Source organism: Alosa alosa, chromosome 7, assembly GCF_017589495.1.
Source record: "Alosa alosa isolate M-15738 ecotype Scorff River chromosome 7, AALO_Geno_1.1, whole genome shotgun sequence".
Lineage (NCBI taxonomy): Eukaryota > Metazoa > Chordata > Actinopteri > Clupeiformes > Clupeidae > Alosa > Alosa alosa.
The window spans coordinates 7,673,641-7,697,979 of NC_063195.1; the positions used below are offsets into that span (position 1 = coordinate 7,673,641).

A 24,339-nucleotide genomic window follows, 5' to 3' on the forward strand; every position below is an offset into this window, starting at 1 on the left:
AAAAACCGGTATAAAAAATAATCTGGTGATTTTATTGTAATCTCAAAAACAATGAAAAAAATAGAAGGGAAGCAAATTTATTTTAAGAAAAAGGAAAATCTCATAAAGAAATATTTTTAATGAAAACACGTTGCTCACAATTATTGGCACCCCTGAAAAATCTTGCATACAAAACCTAACAGAAGCAATTTCCTGTCTAATTGCAGGACACTGGTTTAAACGGTTAAGCCTTCATGGTGTCGTGGACCTAACTTAACGAAACATTAGTGAATAACGGTGTATATACTGCTGTTGGATGGGCCATTTGTCTTGTGTTTGTGACCATTGGTTGGCAGATTTGTGGTTAGCGTGCTTTTTTTAAGTTAATTTGAGTAGGTGCTTCTGAATGTGTTTTTACCTTGGATTTTGGCACAAGGGATTATAACATCTAATTATGTGTATTAATGTCATGACTTTACTTTTCACTATGGTATGAAAATATAGTCACAGGCTAAATCCTGTAGTTATTTTTCAACATCGGAAAGACAAGATAATACACTAAATTTAAATAACAAGAAAGTGTGTTGACATTCATAAATCAGAGAGTGTCTATGAAAACTAGGTACTTTGTTGAAAATGGCTATATTTACAGTTAAAACAATTATTAAAAGGTTCTAATCATCTGGAAATGTGACAAACATGCTTGGAGAAAGACCCTTGGTTATCTTGCCCCCACGTACAGTATGGAAGATGGTAAGATAGGCAAAAAATTCCATTGTTGGAGAGTTACAGACAAAGGTATCAGGTTAAACAACCAGAGAAGGCCCATGAGTAACAGGTGCGAGGAAAAACTCCCTACAATTGGAGATACATATGAAGAAACCTCGAGCAGATCCACGACTCAAGGGCCTGACCCATCTGCCTAAGGTCAGTTACAGAACAGTAAGGTCTGTATACATGATAAATTAATAAGTTAGTTAGGTGTAGAGAATAAAACATGGTGTTTAAATCCACCTGGTTGTATGTTACAAAAAGGTGGGATGGTTACATATCCAGTATGATAATGCATGAATCCTATTTAGTCAGAAAGTTCAAACAGTCCAGTGTAGGAAATGAAATGTCCAGAGGGATCAGGATTTGTCATAGCAGGGTCGCTAGGCTGCACGGGCCAGGTAAGGGGGAAGAAAGAGATATGTTACTATAAATCAAAAATGGTTAATATCAATAAGTATGGTGAAATAGTCATGCAAATAGCCTCATTGGAAGTATACTTTCTGCAATTTTGACGTGTTCAATACTTATTTCCCACGCTGTAGCCCATGTGAATATTCCATTCTTGTTACAAACACATGTTATTCTGAATATTACCTTAATCGGAATATGCTGTGCATGAAACGTAGCCAGTGACATGGCATTCAACTTGTAATATTCCACTCATGCTGAACGCATTTAATAATGTAGTTATATGATGCATTTACGTGAGTGAAAGAAATAATATCGCAAAATAACCTACTAATTTACGGTAGTACAGTGGAACGTATTAGAGATGATTTTTTTTTTTTTTATTGGTAATTCAAGTACAATAAGCATGGGTCAAAACAATCCATAAGGAATCCATCTATGTACAGGATCAGGTGTAATTAAAAGGAGGAAGCAAGAGAAAAAATTAAAATAATAAACAAAACAGAAAAAAAAAAAAAAAAAAAAAAAAAAAAAAAGAAAACACAACAGAAAAAAAAATATATAACTAGGGCTTAGTCATTAAATCATATTCTGTAACACTGTTCAAAAGTTGTACTGCTTTCTTAGACTTCATAGCTTTAAGGGCTTTTGTATAATAAAGGAAATCATTGTAAAACCCACTAAAAGTGGGCTTAACCTTTGAGTATTTACATTTATGTATAAAAAATTTACAGAGAATAACAATCACATTTACTAAGAGATCATCGTTATCATTCACAGTAAAGAGTCCATATATAATGTCCTTCAAGTCAAAGTTATCTAACATAAAACATTTAGGACTGAGCCAGTTATGAAGGTCAAGCCACAAGGTTTTAACATAAACACATTCGACAAACAGATGCTCAGCGGTTTCCAGCCCATTACAAAATACACAATTATCAGTTTCAATCCCAAAGCGCCTTTGGATTAAATCGTTGGAGGGGTATATTCCATTCAAAGTTTTGAAATGTAGCTCTTTGGCCTTAGGCATTATGGGATATCTCATGTATTTAGTTCGCAAAAGCTGTATACGATTCTTTGGAAAAACTTTTAAAATAGAATTTCTATATGTTAATAAGGGGTAAGACCGGTTGATAAATAGGTTTCTAAGACATTTGTTGGAGCATCTAAAACTCTTAAAGTCACAACCTTCAACAAAGAGCTGTGGTAGGGAAGGACAAATATTGGGATCTGAAATTATTCCTCTTATTAGGCCTAAAATGGAGTCAGGTATGGCATCAAATACAGAATGATATGTATCAATGTTGCAGGTTAACTCATACTTCAAACAAAAGCTTTGATATGTTATGAGACATCCATTAGAATCAATTAAATGCAGGACTGACCAGATGCCCTTCTCTAGCCAGTCCTTGATAAACAAGGATGACTTCTTTACAGTAATGTATCTGTTGTTCCAGATAGGTGTGTTGTGAGGGGTAAAATGATGATTGTACAGAATCTTCCAGTATAGAGCAACCTGCTGATGGAAGAGGGATAATTTGATGGGCAGTTTCTGAATACAGAAGTCACATTTAAGGAAAAAATCTATACCACCTATTTTTTTGAATATTTCATGGGGGGTATGGTACCAGAAGCTGGTACTGTTGTTTAAAAATGATTTCAACCACTTGATTTTTAATGTTCCGTTTATGGAGTCAATATCGATGGCCTCCAACCCTCCATCTCTGATGTCTTTTATGATTTCTGATCTTTTAACATAGTGAACCCTTTTCTTCCATATGTAGTCAAAGTTCATTTGATTGATTTTTTTAATGGCTCTCTTGGAAATAGCCATTGAATAAGCAGGATATATACACCTTGAGATACTCTCCATTTTTTTTGTTAGAAAGACTCTACCCAGTAAGCTAATGTCTCTCAGTAACCATGAATTAAGTTTAGCCTGACAATCCTTGGTTATCCTTGACACATTCATGTTCTCCCTTTCTGTTGGATCACTAGAAATAAGTATACCTAAATATTTAACTGTAGATTTTATGGGAATGTTATAGGCTTCGGTTAGATTGCACTGGTGGATAGGCATTAACTCACACTTATTTAAATTCAATTTCAGGCCAGAGGCTTTAGAGAAAGACTCAATCGTCTTCAAAACTTTTGGTGTCTCGGCCAGATGCTTCATAAAAATAGTTGTGTCATCTGCCAGCTGGCTAATTACAACTGGCAATCCTAAAACGTCAAGTGGGGCAATATTTGAGTTTTTTATAAGAATAGAGAGCATTTCTGTTGCAATTATGAAAAGAAGGGGAGAAATAGGACAGCCTTGTTTGATTCCACGTCCGATATTAAAACGGGGTGAAGTGCCCCCTGGTAAGGAGATGGAGCTGTTAGTATTGTTATATAGGGAAGCTATACTATTTCTGAATTTATCACCAAAACCTAATAGTTTTAAACATTGAAAAATAAAAGGATGCTCAAGAGTCAAAGGCCTTGTAAAAATCAAGAAATAACAAGAAGCCCTCATCCTCAATCAAGTGTTTGTAGTCTAGTACATCAAGTACCAAGCGAATGTTATTGTGGATAGATCTACCCTTCATAAAACCAGATTGGGAATCACTTATAATGGTGTGGATTTTCTTTTTTAATCTGTTAGCATAAACAAGAGTTATAATTTTATAGTCATTATTTAATAAAGTAATTGGTCTCCAATTATCTAGCAGTTTGGGGTCTTTGCCATGTTTGGGAATTAAGGTTATTATACCCTGTTTCATGGTGGGGGGGAATGTCATAATATCTGTCGCTTCCTTTAACATAAGAAGGAAAGGGCCTTTCAGTGAATCCCAGAAGTGTTTATAAAAGTTGGCAGTAAGACCATCAATTCCAGGAGATTTGTTTAAGGATAAACCTTCTACCGCTTTATCAAGTTCCTCAACAGAAAAGTCAGAGTCACACAATTCAGCAAAATCAGTATCTATAATGAGGAATAAGATGCTGGATATTACTGAAGAAACAGTTTGCATCAGCACAAGAATATGCAGAAGAGTACAATTTCTGGTAGAAAGAAACCACTTCCTTTGTGATCACAACTGGATCTTTATTCTCCTCTCCCTTTATTAGTAAAGATTTTATTGAGTTTTTTCTTGCCTTCTTTTTTCTAGCTGGCAGAAATAGGATGTGCTTTTCTCCCCTTCCTCTATCCTCTTTGCTCTGGACCTTACATAGGCTCCTTCTGCCTTTCTGAGATAGATTTTATCAAGTTCAGAGGACAAGGTTTGTAGTCTTTGTCTGTCCACATCAGTAGGGGGCGTACTTTGACAGAGCAAGTTTATTTCTTTAATTAAACTGAGTTCTAATGACTTGTTGTCTCTATTAATCTTTTTTCCATAGGATATACAGTACTCTCTTATTTTAAATTTAATGAATTCCCATTTAGAAAGATAAGATGCTATGGAGTAATCTGATATCACTTGTGTAATGATGGCTTTCACACCATTATCAAACGCTTGGGACTTTAGCAGGCTACAGTTAAATTTCCAATAACCCTTATTGCAATAGCTGACATTAGAGGGTTTTACACTCAGTTTAATAACTGCGTGATCTGTGAGTGGAGCAGCTGAAATATAGCAATCTGAAATGGTGTCAATCATGGAGAGTGAGACCAGCCAGAAATCAATTCTTGATTTGACAGTGTGGTTTGGCTTGAACCAGGAATATTGCATGGTGTTTGGATATCTGTGTCGCCATGGATCCAAAAGATTATAAGAGCGACAGATTTCTGATAGAATAGAGTTATGGGAGTGGTTTTGAGGTTTGGGAGGGTATCTATCAAGGTGTTCATCAAGGACCATGTTAAAATCTCCACCTATAACAATAGTAGCTGTTGGATAAGAGAGTTTACAATGTGCAATGGTTGCAGAAATGTCAGATATCATCTGTCTATTTTGAGTTAGGTTATTGAAACCGTAGACATTGACAAGTATGTTATAATGATCATTAAGGTCTAAGACGCATACTAACCAATGGCCAGAATTGCTTGATTTAGACATTACCACTTTAGCTTGAATTTTGTGAAATAGAATTGCCACGCCAGCAGCTCTTGAAGAGCCATGATCAAACAAAATTTTGTCACCCCATTGACTGACCCAGAATTTTTGGTCCTCTGTAGTTGAATGAGTTTCTTGTAATAAAATAAAGTTAGCTTTTTCGCCCTTACAAAATAAAAAAATAGATTTTCTTTTAGTAATATCTCTTAAGCCCCTAGCATTGAGTGAAATACAAGGAAAAAAAAAACAAACATAGAAAGCTAGCAATTGCTAGCGAAGTAAGTCCAACAAGGTAACAAAGAATTAAGGTTAGCTTAATTCCAAAATGAGGAATTATTGTCCCAACTGATTCAAAATGAGAAAACCATCCAACCCATTTTAAAGATAGAACTAATGGTAGTATGGAGAACCTAACCAATGTATAACGGTTTTTGTCTAAGTAATTTTAACTCCATCAATATAAACATCACCACCTCTGTAGTATGCCCGTTTTCCAGCCTCTCTGGCTGCAGCTATCTTTGGCCACAGCTTCTCTCGTGATTCCCTGTCAGGTTTGCAAAGGTCTTCCATGAAGTGGATCTTCTCTTTCTGGCAGACTTCACAATCCTTGGTCATCTTCCAAATACTGTCACGGTGAAGCCTCTGAGTAAACTGGATGATGATCATTCTTGTTTTGTTCTTTTCACGTCTGCCGAGGCGGTGCACATAGTCGACGATGTGGTTAATGTTTGCAGACCACGATGGAAAAATCTTCACCAGCAAGCTAAGGACCATCGCACGTGTGTCCTCATTGTCAGATTCTTTCATCCCTTTGATCAGAAGATTCCACCTGCGTTTATAACGCTCAAGCTCCAGAACACGCTCTTGTAGATCTGCATTAACTTTCTTCAATTCAGAGACATCATTATCTGTTGCTTTAATGTGATCTTTGCAATCTTTAATCTCTGCTGCGTTGAATTCAACTGCTTTAGTTATTGTTGTTAGCATGATAAGAGTTCTGTTGCAGTTGCGTACCAATTGTGTCCACTTTTTCGCTCAACATTTTTAATGCATCCAAAACTGCAGTCATACCTTCAACTTGTTCGGTGTCTTCGCCCTTCTTTTTAGCAGCAGGTAAAATCTTCGCTGGGGAGGAGCACTCTTTTCTCTTGTTGGAGTCGGTGGAAATGTGGCCCTTGCTAGCATAGTTATGTCCGTTATTAGCTGCACCTTCATGTGCAGCATTGACTTGTTTCGCAGCATTCTGTTTCTTTGACATCGTGGTGCCGTTCTTCGTTCAAATTGCAATCTAGGCATAGGTGGTATACTGGCAGTTAAGGAGAACCCATTGAATAGGCGCTGGACAATGTTTAAATAAAATAATTGGGACAAATAAAATCTCGTTTAACGGACGATATGTGCCCAGTCCGCCATCTTTCGGAATCCTCCGTATTAGAGATGATGGGGAAACAAAAGGACAGGTTATATTTTCCTGCAGGGAACTCCAGTCCAGCAGATGGCAGTGGTTCGATCTAAACTTGTGTTATGGACCAACCAACGTAAAAGAAGAACATTTGAAGATCCAAGAGAAAGTTTGTTTTGCTGTTGCGCCTTAAACACCGTATGTGACTGATCAGAAAGAACGATCTACGTGTACAAATCTAGGTATGTTCTGCTTATAATAACGTAACATCTCAGCTTCTCCTTTGCCCAACGACATCAGCAATTGATTGCATCAGTCTGGTGAAAAGGCCGGTCACCGCGAAGAATGTTTTCGAGGTCACAGACGCTTTTAAGAAATCGACAAAATTTAAGTAATCGTGAATTTAAGAACTAGGCTAGAGCAATAGTTTGTATAGTTAGGGGAAAGGCACTCAGGGATTGATAGACTAACAGTATATTTTTATTTTGTTCTTTTGGAATGTTGCCTTAACCAGAATATGGTCCTCCTTAATTTGAATACAGTGTGTATGGAAACGTAGCGCAGTGGCGTTTAACTTCTTATGTAGTATTCCACTCGTGCTGAAATCACTAAATATATTTACAGTTTGCTGCAGTAAAACTCCAGTCCAGAAGATTTCCCTGTGAGATCACCCAATTTCAGCCAAATTTGGCAGGTCACCCTCTCCGAAAAAATCTGTAAAAATTCCCAGGTGTTTATAGACCAAACCTATGCATAGGCTAAATCTTAAGTAGTATATCTGTATAACTAATCATTGCTAAACCACAGCTCTTTGACGCTTCAGGTCTTTTTAAGCTTCGTGGTGAACAATATCCTCATTTCCAACATTATTGACTCTTTTGGTATTTTGCACACATTTCAGCACCACGTGTCGTGGAAAGTGGTACTGCGGATCCAGTACAAAATCAGTGGATTTGTCAAAAATCTTATCTCAATATAAACTCAGCAACAAGCCCAAATGTTGGACAGAATGATCCTCACATACAGAATGATATGTGGTAATTTTTTTTTTAATCATGTTAACTGTCCACGTGGTGAAATGAGAAGATGAAGACGGACTTTTTGAAAATCAAGCCCAATTAAAAAGAAAAAATGCTCTGACATATGATAATGATAACAACCAAAGTTAATGCGTGGACATGACTTTGTAATCCATATATGAGTGGGGGGAAAATCTGATTAATTTGTCGCATACTTTTTGAATGGGAAGCCCTCAAAGGTGATGATGTCTTTTCACATAATGAATTTATAGCCATTTTCAGAGCTTTGCAGAGGGGGAATTACACAAGATACACCTGATTTGATTGGATATCTTAATTCAACAGGAAAATGTACTTCTATTCACATAGTTTCACTAATGTGTGTGAAATACCAAAAGAGCCAATAATGTTGGAAGTTGAACAAAAAGGATTGTTCACCACAATACTTAAAATGACTTAGTTAGTTAGTTAGTTTGTTTATTTGTCCTTACATAGGAAATTTGTTTTCACATACCATACAAGCCTCACAGACATGAAATACATAGGTACACACAGTTACGGTTCTTCACCCACCACCCTGTTACCACATACCCCACCCACATAGATGTTAACAGCACATATACAGCACATATATCACAACAGCACATATACATCACATTACACAGATACAAACAGGAAAACCATCACCAGTTGGCATTACAGAGGAATGAGGGCAGCACAGTGATCCATCACCGCTGTGGGTTGTTCAGTGCTGCTATTGCAGAGGGCACAAAGCTTTTCCCAAAGCGTACTCGCTTCCACCCCATAGCCCTGTATCTGCGTCTTGATGGAAGCAGAATGAAGAAGGGATTGAGGGGGTGGGTGGGGTCATGAGCGATGGTCTGTGCTCTGTTCTTGGTGAATTTACTGTTGAGATCTGATAGATTAGGGGTGGGGAGGCCTATTGCTTTGGCTGCGGTATGAGTGATGCGTGTGAGTCTGTTTCTGTTGGCAGCAGTTTGCATGTTGACTTGAAGCTTCAAAGGGCTTTAGTTTTGGAACCATTAGTGATACAGATATACTATTTAAGATGTATGCATAGGTTTGGTCTACAAACACCTGTGTTTTTTTTCCTTAGAATGTTTTTGGAGAGGGTGACCTGTCAGCCACTGGGTGATTTGACATGGAATGACCAATCTGCCACTATGGAACAATGCCTTATTTGATCCCCAAACCCAACAAAAGTGTCTTATCGTTCAATAATTGGATTTAATAGTGACTTAACTCGGACTTGAGTCGGATGAGTAGTGGACTCGACTTGGACTTGACTTGGAATATTTTTTAATGACTTGGACTTGACTCGGACTTGAATACTGGAGACTCGAACCTGGACTCGGACTCGAGGCATAGTGACTTGACTACAACACTGGTTGTGACTTGTGTATGATTAGTATCATGGTGGTCTGCCATGTATGTACTATTTTGTTGTGGTCTGCAAAACAATAAGAATTTGACTATTTGTTTTTTCTTTTACAGTTATAAAAAATGCCAGGAGGCTCAGTAAAGAAAACCTGCCCCCAGTGCCGGTGCTCTCTGTTCTGTGCACAGAAAGTTTGCAAGAACTGTGGGGCAGAACAGCCCAAAAAGCCGCATCTGAAAAAGCGGCTGCAAAATTTTGACAAAAAAAGGCGCCAGTGGGTGAGCCAGAAAAGGCAAACCCACAACATGGCTTCAGTAAAAGATGAGGCTGTTGTCTTGGTATGTATTATCTCATGTTATTATATGGCTATTCACAATGCAAGTAGAACGCTCCATTGACTTGAATGGGATTTCCCAAAAGTTCTACCAGTCATTATTTTCGCCTAAGGACCTCTGAATAATGACCGCTGTCAATGACAACAGATATTCATTCAAAAGTGAAGGCAGACGGTTGATCAGCTGTGTTCTAAAGCAGTGTTTCTCAAAGTGTGGTCCGGGGACCACTGCTGGTCCGCAAGCTATCCCAAGTGGTCCGCGAGCAGACGTAGGTAAAAAAAGTAACGAGGTAAAAAATAATATAGATGAGTTGTTTGCAATATTGAACCAACTTGTATGTAAATCCAAACAATTCTGCAACACTGCCTATGTAAGATATGCCAACTTAAATCATATGAATCCTCTGACACAATAAGTAAGGTGCAAAGACAATTAGCAAGCTGGTTAAGTGGTCCTTGGTCTGAAAAAGTTTGAGAAACACTGTTCTAAAGAACGTTTGATTCAAGTTCAGCGTGTGTCGCGTGTGTTTCTCAGCAAAAGCCACAACGAAACGCTAACAAATGGTCCGTGTAACGCTTTGAAAAAATATAAAAATAGGCTTAAAAATCTGTTATCCTTTAGGACGGTACAGCAAATGGGTAATTGTTGCTTATTTTGATTTTCAATTGAGCACAGTTACGTTTTTTTGTTTGAATTGAAATGATGCATCAATTTTCTAATTTTCATTGGGCATGTTTCATCTTTGAGTGCCTTGAGTATTGAAGTTGTTGAGTTTTGTGTCCCTGGTGTTCTTTCAAGCCACAGGGATAAAAGAAAGCATACAGTTTAGGCGGAAATTGTGAGAAAATGTGTGTTATTTAGATAGATAGATAGATAGATAGATAGATAGATAGATAGGTAGATACTGTATTGATCCCTAGGGGAATTTCTGGTTTAAAGAAGTCATGTGACGTCTGTGTCTCCCCTTTCCAATGATACCAAGCACCATATTATAGAATATTGACAATATCCCTACCATGAGCATAAACAAGATGTACACCAGATTTTAAAAATGGAATTTATCTTAGGGGATTAGTAACTTCATGAGCTGAAAAAAGTGATTCCGCTACCACCCCTGAACTGCTATCGTGATTTTTCTAGTACTAGGGGTGTATACCTTGCCAAAAATCACTATGAGACTTAGTCCCCCCAGATGATACCAATGGCCCAAATTTGGGGCCCTGGCTCATGGACTAACTGGTGCGTCAGGGTCCAGTTCGCCCTGTCGGGCTACAGATCAGGGATCTGTCGGAGGCTGCCTACAGAGACGCGTTTTTTTGACGGCCTGCTTATGGGGCAGGCAGCTAGCGGATCATTAGGAAAGATGAGATAAATGTGATTATTTATGTTTGGGTCTTTTTTGGGCCTGAAATTGCTGATATAACCTTTAATTAGCAAATCTATGATGTTGTCTTTGCAGCTAGAGAAGCTACATGCCCTCGACTACAAGTCTCTTCACTTTCTAGATGGGGATTATATGCAATGGGACTCAGTGCAATATTGGATACATTTATTATGTTTTTATATTTTCTTATTTTAAGTTATATGGGGCAGCCGTGGCCTACTGGTTAGCGCTTCGGACTTGTAACCGGAGGGTTGCCGGTTCGAACCCCGACCAGTAGGCACGGCTGAAGTTCCCTTGAGCAAGGCACCTAACCCCTCACTGCTCCCCGAGCGCCACTGTTGTTGCAGCCAGCTCACTGCGCCGGGATTAGTGTGCGCTTCACCTCACTGTGTGTTCACTGTGTGCTGAGTGTGTTTCACTAATTCACGGATTGGGATAAATGCAGAGACCAAATTTTGCTCACGGGATCAAAAGAGTATATACTTACACTTATTATGTAAGTGACTGTATATGAATGTGAGCATTGTTTTAGAGGCAGCACAAGCAAATTTCGTTGTGTGGTACTGCTGCACAATGACAATTAAAGTCTATATTCTATTCTATTTGCAGCTAGAGAAACTACATGCCCTTGGCTACAAGCCTCTCCTGCTCTTAGGCAAGGACCAAGGGCCGAGGGCATATGAAGTCCTCACCCCAAGGTGCCAGCTGGACGCCATGGCCACTAAACACCTTGGGCAAATAGCTGGGCTATTTGAATTTGTTTGTTCAGGTGAGATGTATGGAATAATATTTTTTTTCCATCACTATATAGTATAGACATGGTACTTTTAAACATAAGCTATTTGTTTATTAATGCATTCCAAACCGAATAAGGTTTGTTTGCCATTTCAAAAGACTGGGTTCCTATGCAGTATGGAAAATTGGATTTGATTATTTACCAGACATGGAAAAAAGTTTTTTCCTGACTGGTAGAGTGTTTCCTGACTACTGCATCTTCAGCACTGTGATGTCATAATGCTCACCATTGTGTGAGCACCAGACCAGAGCAAGCTTGATGTCATGGGAAGTTAGGCAAGTTGTGGCAGGGTGCAATCAGACAGGACGTGAGGTGCACTATGTTTTCACAAAAACGTGGGCTGCCCGGAGTTGAACTTTTTTCAATTCAAGACCCTCAGAAAAAAAATGTGAGGCGCCACAGGCTCTGGGCGCATAAGCAGCGTGCAAAATTCCAGTACGAAACAACATAAAAAAGGTGCACTTCGTTGCAAAAATCGCGTCTTGTCTGATCATTCCCTGATTTTGTGATTTATTTTCTGTATTGAATCTAGGCTGTAGTCTAGGTAAATGGCCAACAATATTGTGTGCATACACATGTACACATGCATGCTTCCGTAACTCTGCTATTTTCTAGTATCACCCGGAGAGAAGAAATACTCTTTTCTGATTGGCTGGTGGGGTAGCTATTAATTCTGAATAACAGGACACCGTTCCATATCAATGCTTATGAATGGTAACAACCATAGAAGGACGACGGTTGCAGGCTTCGCAACAATGGAATCAACTGTAAACAAGCTAACTGGGCCAACGAAAGTTGTACAACAAGCTGAACTAAGGAGCTTCTTTTTAAACAGAACCGCGTGTTTCCTTTGCTTTACAGTGGCAACCGGGTGATAAGCGGGACAACGGCCTTCAAGGTGTGTCCAGTTATACGGAATTAATGGACTCCTCCTCCGCTGCGCGTCGGGGAGTTTTTTGCCCCTCGCCCTCGTCTATTAATTCCGTATAACAGGACACCTTGGCGGCCGCTATCCTTTACTTAAAGTCCTTGTAGATGGTGTAGAAGTGGTAGAAAGACTGCTGTCCATTCTAGAAGCAGTCTTTCTACCACTGGAATCTTCTGAACATTATTGTACAACAATAGAGTGCCAAAGCCATGACGTAGTGTTGTCAAGGCAGCAATTTCACTGGATCTAAACAAATCAATCTAACCATAGTATTCACCATAGCGGTGGCTTTCTTAATCTGTTTAAATACTGTACTTATACTAGCGTCTTGGAAACTTTGTAAAAAAATGTACACAGTAGGAATCACATACTACAACATATATTCATACCAACATGATCAAATTTGTGACTACAGAGTTTTATTTTAGCATGGGTTTCCTCCGTAAGAGACCTGCATGTAATTTTACAGCATGCAGTTAAAATCTTTAAATTCACAGACATGTATTGGCTTTATTTTGAGGCAAAAATGTCACTTTAAACAGCCACCAGTCTGATAAGACATGAAATATTCACTGGAATTTTGTTTCTTTCTATTACACCTGCCAGGAAATCCGTGGTATGTGGCTAAGCTGCTGCCTAGCAGGTAAAACAAGTTTAAATGGCTATAGCCTACATTTAAAACAATTTATAAGCTAGAAACGATCCCACATATCTACATTCAACGCTATGAAGCCACTTCGAAAGTTTGTTTAGATCCAGTGACACTGCCGTCATGGTAACGGAACGTCACACTTCAGTACTCTATTTGGTTCTATGGAACTATTTATTTGTTTCTGACTGGCCTAGAGACGTTCCATGGTAGTTTGTTTGGCTTTTTTTCCATTTTTTTAAAAAACTTTCCAAAAAAGGCACCTTATGATCTGTGAACCACATTATTGCAGTAAAATGAATATGTCTGAGGCTAGCAGTGTATATATTTATGTATGCTGTACTTGCAACTAAAAACGAGCAAAGGAGAACTTTGAAGACAAATTCATTCAGTCAGTCAATAATAATCATATTTTGGTTGAATATATCTAGCAGATACAGATAACTTTGTTCTAATCAAACTTCTACAGGTTGGTCCAAAACCCTTACAGAGGTGGGTGATACCGTCATCACCCTGTACCCTGTGGAGAATTTGGCGGCCGCCGTGGAGGAGAAGGAGGAGCGGGCCACCGTAGAGGAGTTGAAAGTTGTTAAAGTGGAGCCAGCAGGTATCACAAACAAGCCAACTAACAGACTGGGAGTGTTTGACACATGGTTTGCCTTGCTCTACTCATAATGCATGTTTTACAATACGTTCATGTAGGTTATGGTTGTGTAAGAAATCACGTAGCTTAGGGTTGTATAATAAATCACATAGCTGGCCCCAGCCGTGGCGCAACTGGCTGGGGCACCTCCATTGTACGCCGGTGACCCGGGTTCGATTCCGCCCGTGGTCCCCGACTCTCTCTCTCCCACTCACGTCCTGTCATTCTCTATTTTTTTTTAAATAATAAATCATGTAGCTTAGGGTTGTATAATAAATCACGTAGTTTAGGGTTGTAAAATAAATCATGTAGCTTAGGATTGTATAATAAATCACGTTGGTTAGGGTTGTATAAGAAATAATTTCAGAGAAACCGGTGTTTCCTCTACAATGTTTTTAGCAGTGGTGCAGCGCCGGCGCTGAATTTTGAGCGCCACTGCAAAATCTTAACTGATCAGTAACATTTACTTACACACTGTAAAAACACAACAGCCGATGTCAGCTTGAAATTGTTTTCTGAAACTCATGACTAACTTAGGGCCCATTTACATGATGCCGTTTTTTTTTTTTTTTTTTAAAGCATTGAATTAATTTTATTGGTTAGGCCTTGCGTCTACACAACGTCAGCATTTTAAAAGGCTGTAACCGATAGTTTTTGTAACCGGCTTCCGAAGTGGGATTTTTTTAAACCACCGGCTAACTTTTGCCGTGTAAATGGCAAAGCCGGCAATTTTATGACGACATAGCCCCACCCCTCAACCCAGCAACTGCAATCGACCTGATAAGCTGCTTGTCAGAACAAACAAAACCATTTGTTTGTCATATTACAATGTTTTTTCTTTCCCGTCATGATTTATGTGCACAATCAGTCTTTTGTAGCTAGAAGTTAGAAGCACACCGTTAGCTTAACGTTAGCTAAATAATTCAGTTTACTATGCTCCAGTAAAATATCAAGCCCAGGTTCAACTAGGGCTGAAAACTGTATCACGATAGAAGTGTTTCATAGCGGTCAATATCAATAATTATTGATATTTTTATGACCTATTTAAAATAAGGACCAGGAGAAAAATATATATTAATTTAAACATTTTTATTTGAAACTTAACCTCCCTCGGATTACAATCCCCTCAGTTATAAAGCAGGATTAAAGTTCTCCGTCATAGGACGGATTTCCGTCAATTTGATTTTTAGAAAGGCCATATTTGAGATCGATGCAGATCTGATGAGAAAAAAATAGGGGGGGGGGGACTATCACCTTTTCTTCTCCTTTTTTTAAGGCAACTACAAATATTAGGTCCGATGAATTAATGTGTGTGATGGTAAATGTTTAAAGACCTAATAGTGTCTCAATCAGTGGCCGCTCAAGAAGATACATCAGCCATGAGTTTCGCTTTGTTTATGTTGTAGCTACATGCTTGTCTCATTGGCCTGGGGCGTTTGCTTAAAAAAAAGAACACGTCTGGAGGACTAACGGTCTGGATTATAGTGACACAATCGAGACAGCTGATGAGGCTGGCCAATTCATTTAACCTTTTTGGATATGATACATTGTGAGCTCTATGTGCGAATTCAGAGAAGAGGCGTAGGCTGTGTTCTTTCCGTGCATCAATGTAGACAATTTCTTGCAAACTCTTGTCAGGGGAGGTCATTCATTTTGGGTGTCGCTATGACTTGAACAGATAGCCTGCTATGCCACCCGATGTAACCTATTATTGTTGATGAGGCAACAAATAGAAATATGAACAATATCTCGAATGTTCTGATTCGTTACTTTGATGAGGAAATGGGAAGTCTTGCAAACTTGATTTTATAGATTTCACTTGGTGTTGAATTGCATATTAACAAGAAAAGAAAAAAGCTCCTCCCCTTTAAACACTTTTGGCCTGAAGTAATTAAATAAGAGTGTAAGTTAAAGCCCTTCTACAATATTGCTGCAGTAGAAAAGAACGGCAATGGCTTGTCAGCAATGGTCAGGGATGGTACTGAAATATTGTTTTGTTCATCAGGAAAACTCAATCTCAATCAAAAACACTCTCAATTCGCCTTATTCACATGGCGGCCATTGGCGGCTAAAACGAGGCTACAGGGTACACAAACCATAGGATTGTTATGTTCTATGCATTCACCTGTAGGTGGCATTAATTATATAGTAAGTGTACCCTGTAGCCTCGTTTTGGTTTAAACAATGGCCGCCGTATGAATAAGGTGAACTCCCTTTACTTTGCTGTTTGCATCTTTTTGTACATTAAAAATCAATAGGTCGCGACCGCAAAAGGGGTGCTATTTCTATAGATAGATATGAACAACGTATGACTTAGCCTATGGCCTGAAAAAAGTTCAGTCGAACGATTTTTTTTTCACTTTAATTCCTGTATAAAGGCAGAAATGTCAACACAACGTAAGAAATGCTTAATAAAGTGTAATAGTGCAGTGTTAAATATAAACATTGAATAACCTGAGATGATTCACTTTCTGGTAAATAAAATGTTTTCAAATATATGCAGTGTTTCGTAAACATAGACATTCAAGTAAAACTGAGGTCGAACTGTTGTTCAGACTTGGCATCTGCAACATAAAAAAACAAACATGATAGCCAGTACAGTAACATTGATAGAACTATAAAACCAGCCTAGAAATATGAAAAACTTTATTATTAACTCTTCAACATTTTCTTACTCTAACCATACATGAACTATTCAGTTTTTAGTGTTTTTAGTAAATATGTGCAGTGTTTTGTAAACATAAATTAAAATAAAACACTGAGGTAGCCTTTACATCTGTAACATAAAAAACCTGATGACAGTACAGTTACATTGATTGAAATATAAAACCAGCTTAGAAATATGAAAAAGTAACTCTTCAAGTTGTTCTTTTTCTTAACATACTTGAACTATTTAAGTATATTTTCACTCCAGATTTTTATGTTAGGAACACCAGCTGGTTGACCTCTGGTTTTGACGCTGCCCTGGTGCATGTGACAGTGTTACCCTCCAGTGCTGATCATTCTTTCTGAGGGATGCACAAGCACTTCTTTACCAGCTGAGACAATGTGGGATTCACATAGCCTCCACTGGTCCAGAGGTTCAGACTCACTGTCTGCATCAGGGCACATCTGGTACCTTTCCAGTTCACTCTCCACGTTTTTCAGTGAGAGGCAAAGCATCTTCTTCTTGACACTGTTTTTTGAAGGAGCTCCCCAATGACTTGCGTTGCCTCTTTATTTATGCCCAGTGGCAGAGGTAGTCCACTGGCAGCTCCTCCTTCTGCACTTTGGTCTGCTGCTCCCTCAGAAGGCTCTGGCTGTGACTGGCCTTGGTCTTCATCCATGATCTCAGACACTGCTCTCATTTTAATGGCCCCTACCTTCTCTGGTCTAACGTATTGGGCTTTAGACCTAGGGTCCACAAAGGTGTCAAGGAGATCATCTGTGTCAGCATATTTCTCGTCAAGATGGGCCATTATTTCCGACTTAGGCTTTTCTGTGAGCTGAGTGTCCCCCTCATTAACTTTCAGCAAATTGGAGCGGAAAAGGTGGAGCACAGGCTTCACGTACGAGACCGTCACCAGTGTTGGGCAAGTTACTTCAAAATCATAATGTATTATGTATTACTAATTACTGTCATTTTAAAGTAATTTGTTACATTATAATATTACTGTCTCTGAATTGTAAGGCATTACACTACTATTGCATTACTTTTAAGTTACTTTCACCAAAATATCTAGAAATATGGATTTGCCATTCTAAATGCAGTTTATTACGCTCAATGCAGCTTGCTCTTCCAATGGAGGGAGATGTGGTTTAGCATAATGACTGAGCTAGGCTTAAGGCTAACAACAGTAGAATGCAATAGGCGCCGTGCTCATGATGCAATACAAGGAACAATCATAGTCAGAATTTTGTTAAAAACCGACAAAAGGTCAAAGTCTGGTAAATTGTGATAGAAATACTGTAACTTTAAGGCCTATGCCTACTCATTAAAATCAATAGAGAGCCTACTATATTGTAAATCAAAGCTTAAAGGAACCGTATGTAAGATTGTGGCCAAAACTGGTAGTACAATCACTTTCAAATTACTGTAGAGCTGTGTATCCCCTTCCCCTCCCCTCTGACTGGCAGAGTTGGCAACCGGATGACGAAACACTACTGACTTGGTGATTAGTAGATAGGTGGAGGGTGGCGCATTAGGCCAAAACACAACATGACAACATCAACATCAGTTGAGGGCTGCAACTTCACTTTTTAAATGACAATATCCTGGCCAGACTACTGTTGTCAGTGATATAAGTATTTGAAATGAACATGATTTCTTAATGTCTGGTGACATATCAGGGCCATTTTATGATTAATTGAAATACATTTTTTGTATGTCAAGATGGTGGCCTACTGGCCATTTCGGTGCCCTAAGTGAGTGGCTTTGAGTGAGTGACATTTAAATGATAACTCAAACACCTGTGTGTTTTTAAACATTAATTTCTGAAGAAATGCTGTTTTACCTATAAATGGTGCATTTTGGTCATTTTAAGAGCATTGATCTTTACGTTGTCATAATGCCCTTTTGCCAGCTCTTGTTTACAAGCCTTATTTGTTTGAGTTACATTGATAGCACAATATTAACAATAATATGCACAATGTTAAGTTGTTTTAAGCAACCTTCATTGCTTTGGAAATGGAAGTATGCAATGAAATGTTGCTTCACATTTCGTTTTGCGAATACAAGTGAATTATGAGCCTTGTATCCACCTAGCTATCTGAATGGAATGCGTTTCAGTCGACTCGGCATATCATGTGCTTCATGTAGCCTAAATGCTTGGAAAACGAATGATTGAAGACCCACCAATTCTAGTACTGCGTGGTGATTGAGAGAACCCAAAAGGTATCAAACTTGCATGTAACATCGTGTTAGTGCATTTTGACATTGTAAACGTTATTGATGAAGAGTGAAACGCAGTTTGCAATAAACTATTCATTGGTTACATTTGGGTGCCCCCTCTGTCCTTTGGTGCCCAACGCAAAGTGCGTGATGCGCGTGGTGGGAGCGGTGGCACTGCCAGGCTACACAATCTTTTTCTGCATTTTTATTCCTTTATTCTCTTCAATTCAAGTTCACAGCACAAAGCTGACATGCACAACAGCAGTTTGTGTTTTATCAAGAATCAAAAAGATTAGCGTGGCACTACTTTAGATGTTTCGTTAATTTACTTGTGCTATTTCGCGAGGCATAGAGAGATCTTTCAGTTTCGCACACAAAGTGCACTAACTATTATGTTCTTCATAGCCTTGTCTCTGACAAGCTGAAAATAATGAGCGTAGGCTTATCCATTCCGCAAATAGAGTCCGCCTGCGAGTCTGCTGCAGCAGTCATATTCAACCAGTATCAGGAGATAACATTCTACTATTTTGCACTGATTTTTTTTCTCCTCTGTTGTTCTCGCGTGGTGTTTGCGAATATGTATCAAAACAAAACACCACTTAATTTCGGGTTAACTGCATTGTAACGCGCGTTACTGAAGTTTGTACCGAGTAAAATATTACCCAATTTTTTTTTGTAATGCCTTACATTACCACGTTACCGCAAACCGCAATATATTACAGTAATTACATTACTTTTGTAACGCGTTACACCCAACACTGACCGTCACATATGACTCCCCAGAAAGGGAGTCTGTGAACTCCAGGAGAGGAGTTAAGGCTGCATGCATCGACTCAAAGACGTCAATATCCTGCCACTTCAAGCTGCAGTTGGCAAGATTTTTTTGATCATATTCACTGAAACAGACACTATGCTCCGATAGAACAACATAACAACATGGAACAACATAAACCCGCACTTCTACCTTCACCTAGAGCCTGTTATTTGTTTTGCAAAAATCCACAGCTCCCGGTTCTTCTGGTCCAATCAGAGCAGGGCTGTGTGAGAGGGGTGGGCATTCGATTACATTTTCTTAGTCGATCGTCGGGAGTATTAATCATTAATATTTGTAGGCCTATATTCAAATTCATTATTTATTTAACTTTTTATAAATTTAAAAATGCAATGAAAATACAAAAATACAGCATGTTTTTTCTCAATGAGATCTTTATCACAAGAAGAATAACTTGTGGCTATTAAACTGGATATGCGGTTAGGCTAAACTTGAAGATGAAGCGCTGTGGTGCTCTAAAGCAGCGGAATGCGAGCAGGTGTTCAGATTAAACAGAGACCCTTGTTTGTTCCAAAATAATAAATTATAAAAAAGAATCATGTTAAACCAGCTGTCCCCAACATCTAGAGTCCAAGCATCCTACACTTAAAGACAAACCCCTTGAGTTCTTTGATCGTAAGAAACGCGAGCAAGAAGGACAAAAAACTAGTGCGTAAAGCAATCATATCTGTGAACGTGGCTGCGCTAAAAGCCTCATAGTGGCTAGTCGGATTGCTAAATCTAAGAAGCCCTTTACTATTGGGGAAGAGTTAATTCTGCCTGCTGGTAAAGGTATGTGCAATGAACTCCTTGGGGAGGCTGCAGCTAAAAAAATAGCTCAGGTACCGCTTTCTGCAAGCACTGTCCATAGGCGAATTGATGATATGTCAGAGGATATTGAGGCACAGTTGTTAGAGAGGGTGAATGGGTCACCGTGGTACGCTATCCAAGTTGGTTGGTTGCAGGTCACTGGCCAGAGTGTTTGAGTTGCGAGAGCCGCTTCTGTATTTCTTACAGAAAAAAAGTCACCGTTAGCTGCATATTTTAGTGATGAGGGCTGGGTGTCAAAACTCGCTTACCTGTGTGACATATTCGGGTTGCTAAATGACCAACCTGTCACTGCAGGGGAGAATGAAGACTGTCTTTAAACTGGCAGATAAAGTCGCTGCATTTAAAGCCAAGCTTGATTTGTGGGTACGACGAGTGGATCGATATGATCGATATGTGTATTTGATATGTTCCAAACAGTAGTGGGGGTTTTGGGAGAGACTGAGGCAGGGCCCTTTCTCTCGCACCTTGTTGCGCTTTCAAATGAGTTTGAGCGTTACTTCCCATCCTCCAAAGATCCACGGCAAACCAATGAGTGGGTCCGCAACCCATTTGTCAATATCACGAATAGTCCTAACTTGTCAGGCTATGAGGAAACCTCTCTGGCGGGTTTTTGGATGAAAACCAAAGCAGAATATCCCGAGATAGCCGTAAAAGCGCTTAAAACGTTGCTACCATTTCCCACCACGTATCTATGCGAGGCCAGGTTTTCGGCAATGACTGCAACTAAGACTGGACATTTCAAAAACACTGAGGGTGTCACTGTCTTCCATCACCCCCAGATGGAAGCTTCTTGTTGCAGGGAAACAAGCACAGGGCTCCCACTGATTATATTCGTAATGCACGTTTAGTTCCCATGTTTTGTTACCATATTTTGTTAAGCATGTTCACACATGATAGATGTAGCTTCAAGTTGTTCAATTTTCATAGTTCATATTGTTCAATTTTCACTTCTTCAAGTTGACGTTTTTCACATTTTTAAGAGTTCGTTACCTTCACTATTCATACATAACTGGAGCTAGTTCTTTTCAAGTAATGCATGCACAACACGGAACATGGAACCCCCCGAACCCCCCCCCCTCAAACCGGTCCATGGTACATAAAAGGTTGGGGACCCCGTGTTAAACAATAACTTAACCAAAAACATATTGCTTAGATCTGACAGGTTTTGTCAAAATGTACGGCGTCGAGAAAGAGGGTGAGAGAGAGGCTAGCCTAACAATAGGCTATTCAACAAAGCCTCATAAAAAAATAACTACCATAAATCCTCAAATTATGACCGGGGTCTTTTAGGCAGCGCAAAGCACAGGGCTTTATTTTGGGCAGGGGCAGGTGTAGGCTATATTGAGCAGGCCTTTATTTCTATGAGCGTTTTATTGTGAGACATGCGTTTCGTTTGGAGCGCATATACCACTATTAAAAGCAGAAGATTTTCCGTTTGGTTTGGAATTTAATTTACTTTTGGACAGTTTGATTATATTGCTCAATGTTGGGACTGATGAGCACTGAAATCTGGGTGACATTTGATGGCTCACTATTACATGTCATGTAGTTAAAAGAGTCGGGATTTTCACCCGCTGTTTATTGCGAGACAAGGCAGCCGCTTTTATTCGTTCAAAATGTGCGCTGTGCTGTAATGGAAACCTTATTGAGTAGCCAAGTAGCCTAAATTGAGTTTGAACTGCATGATTTACTTTATTAAATTTGTAGGCTGGAATGCCTCCACTCGCGGCAACAATTGTGTTTAAATGTAGTAGTAGCCTAGGCCTACTGCTTCAGCCTCTGGCAAGCTCAGAAGGGGACGGCAAGTGACTGAGCTTGAGAGCGACGTGTTGGAGACCCATGGTGTAGGACAACGACTTTTCAATGACGACAAGGTATTATATAAAATATTAAGAAGAGCTCTTATTTCATTGAGTTAAATCGAAACAATGTTTCCTATTGCTCCTGCACTGATACTGGTAGGCAATTATTAGCCTACATCGCTGTGTTTGCAGTGAACTAACGTTATCGTTTTTTAAACGATAAAATGGTCCCACACCACACTTCACCGTGAACTCTTCATAAATCAATACGGAAACTCGTAGGTAACTGAGTAGCCTATAGGGTCAAATATTGTCCCCGGGTGGTATACTGTTTAATTGCTGCCACACAGTGAAAATAAGTGAAGTCAATTAATTATGCCCATCTCTAGTGTGAGATCTGACTGTCAATCATAGTTTGGTGCATTCTGGTGTGCACTGACGAGCATAAACTCGATGAGAGGATGCTCGGTGGTAGTGTGGGAGGGGCATGAGAGTTGTAAACATTCAAAAGTCCCCTCAATCTGTCGGACTTGCCAACTGCAGTTTTCAGTGATGCCCTTTTGTTGCTCTAGGACCCTTGCCACCATCTCTTTTTGAGCCCAACCTCGTTAGTGACTCTGTGACCAACTGGTGTGATGGAAGATGGAGACGTTGCTGTACTTTAGAGAGCGCACTCTTTTTCCTCCATGAGCAAGAAAAGGCGAGACCACACCTACAGCCCTTTCCACTCTTCTATCTTTTCAATGCCAGCGTAAATAACTGATAATAGATCAGGTTGAGTCATGTCAGTGTGTAAAGCTGCTTTCATAGATAATAATAATAATAATTAATTTATTGGCTATTAAAAAAAACATAGGAGCCAACATGGGTGACAAGCATTAAAATGACAATGCTACTCACCAATAGCAGAGTGTAAACGATGGCCCAAACACTGCAGCCGTGTCCAGTTGTTCAGTGAAGTCGCCTTCACTACATTTGCATTGCTGTCTGTGGTGATGCACACCATTTTGTCTTCAATCAGACTGCAGGTCAACAGGTGCAACCAAACTTGCTTCGCAACCTTTGGTTTCTTCCAATGAAGAAAAAAAAAGAAACATAAAATAATGTTTTATCAAACGCATTTTTATTGATATTGATTATGTGTCTATCGCGATACATACAGTTAAGAACAAAATTATTCATACCCCTGACCAATACTGATTTAATGTTGATTTTCTCTTGACCAATATGTTTGTTCTGACTGAAAATGAGTCACATGCCAAAAGGTTACAAGACAATGTGGGAGAAACATGGAATAAAAAAGAAGCGTTTTTATCTTTTTTATGTATTTATTTTTATGAAAAATGTTCCTAAACATTTACAGATTTTTGTTAAATGAAGAGGTGAAGCAGTGGTAAAACATGCTTCCCTCCCAACTTTTTTTGAAACATGTTGCTGGTATCAAATTCCAAATTAACATATTTTCCATGAAATAGTCAAACACAACACAGAACTGGAGTCTGACATGTCATGATTTACTGAACCAACAGTGCTGCATATGCCAGTGAAGAAGGTAAAAGAAGAAGAGGTTGACGATTTCCTTCAAGATGACCTGTTTGCAGATCAGAAAGTAAAAGAAGACCCCGAACTGGATCATGACTGCAAGACTGAAACACACACATCACCAACCTTCAACTGCAAAGAAGAACAGTCTCCAGTGATGGAAATTAAACAGGAGGAAGAATCTGATTTAAAAGAAGATTTCCAGAAAGACTCTTTTCCCACAAGTAAGTCGCTAATTGGGGGCCAAGCAGCGAAGCTGCGAAGGCACCCATTGTGTTTCTATGTTTTCTTATTATTATTATTGGGGGCCAAGCAGCGAAGCTGCGAAGGCACCCATTGTGTTTCTATGTTTTCTTATTATTGGGGGCCAAGCAGCGAAGCTGCGAAGGCACCCATTGTGATTCTATGATTTCTTATTATTATACTTTCTTCCGCCATGGAAGTCAATGGCAGCCCATAGAACCGTCTGGTAAAAAGTTGTGAAATTTGGCACACTTATTAGGGACAGTACCATGATTAATGTCACCAAGTTTCATGATGGCAACTCAAGCACTCTAGCGCCACCAACAGGCCAAAGTTGGATGTGCGTTCACGCACGTAACTTTTGACCCGTATGGCCGATTGTCAAAAATGTGGTATCGTTGTAATCCTTGGACCAAGCCGAGTTCAACGCACCCTATGACGTCATTTTCCGCCATGATGGATTTTTTCCGCCATATTGATTTTATCG

General features: G+C 39.3%; 2 protein-coding genes across 2 annotated transcripts in view; one reads left to right on the top strand and one right to left on the bottom strand.

The window, feature by feature from the left end:
- Positions 1 to 24,339, bottom strand: part of LOC125297720 (zinc finger protein 135-like) — a 186,744-nt gene that overhangs the window by 45,111 nt on the left and 117,294 nt on the right. The gene's annotated exons all lie outside the window — the stretch shown is intronic.
- The window catches only part of LOC125297501 (zinc finger protein 27-like), a 32,158-nt gene continuing 14,596 nt past the window's right edge, over positions 6,778 to 24,339 (top strand). Inside the window, 5 exon segments of the mRNA XM_048247857.1 lie at positions 6,778 to 6,842; positions 9,135 to 9,356; positions 11,347 to 11,506; positions 13,580 to 13,717; positions 23,597 to 23,833. Coding sequence (XP_048103814.1) covers positions 9,144 to 9,356; positions 11,347 to 11,506; positions 13,580 to 13,717; positions 23,597 to 23,833 — 748 coding nt within the window. The 5' untranslated portion in view covers positions 6,778 to 6,842; positions 9,135 to 9,143.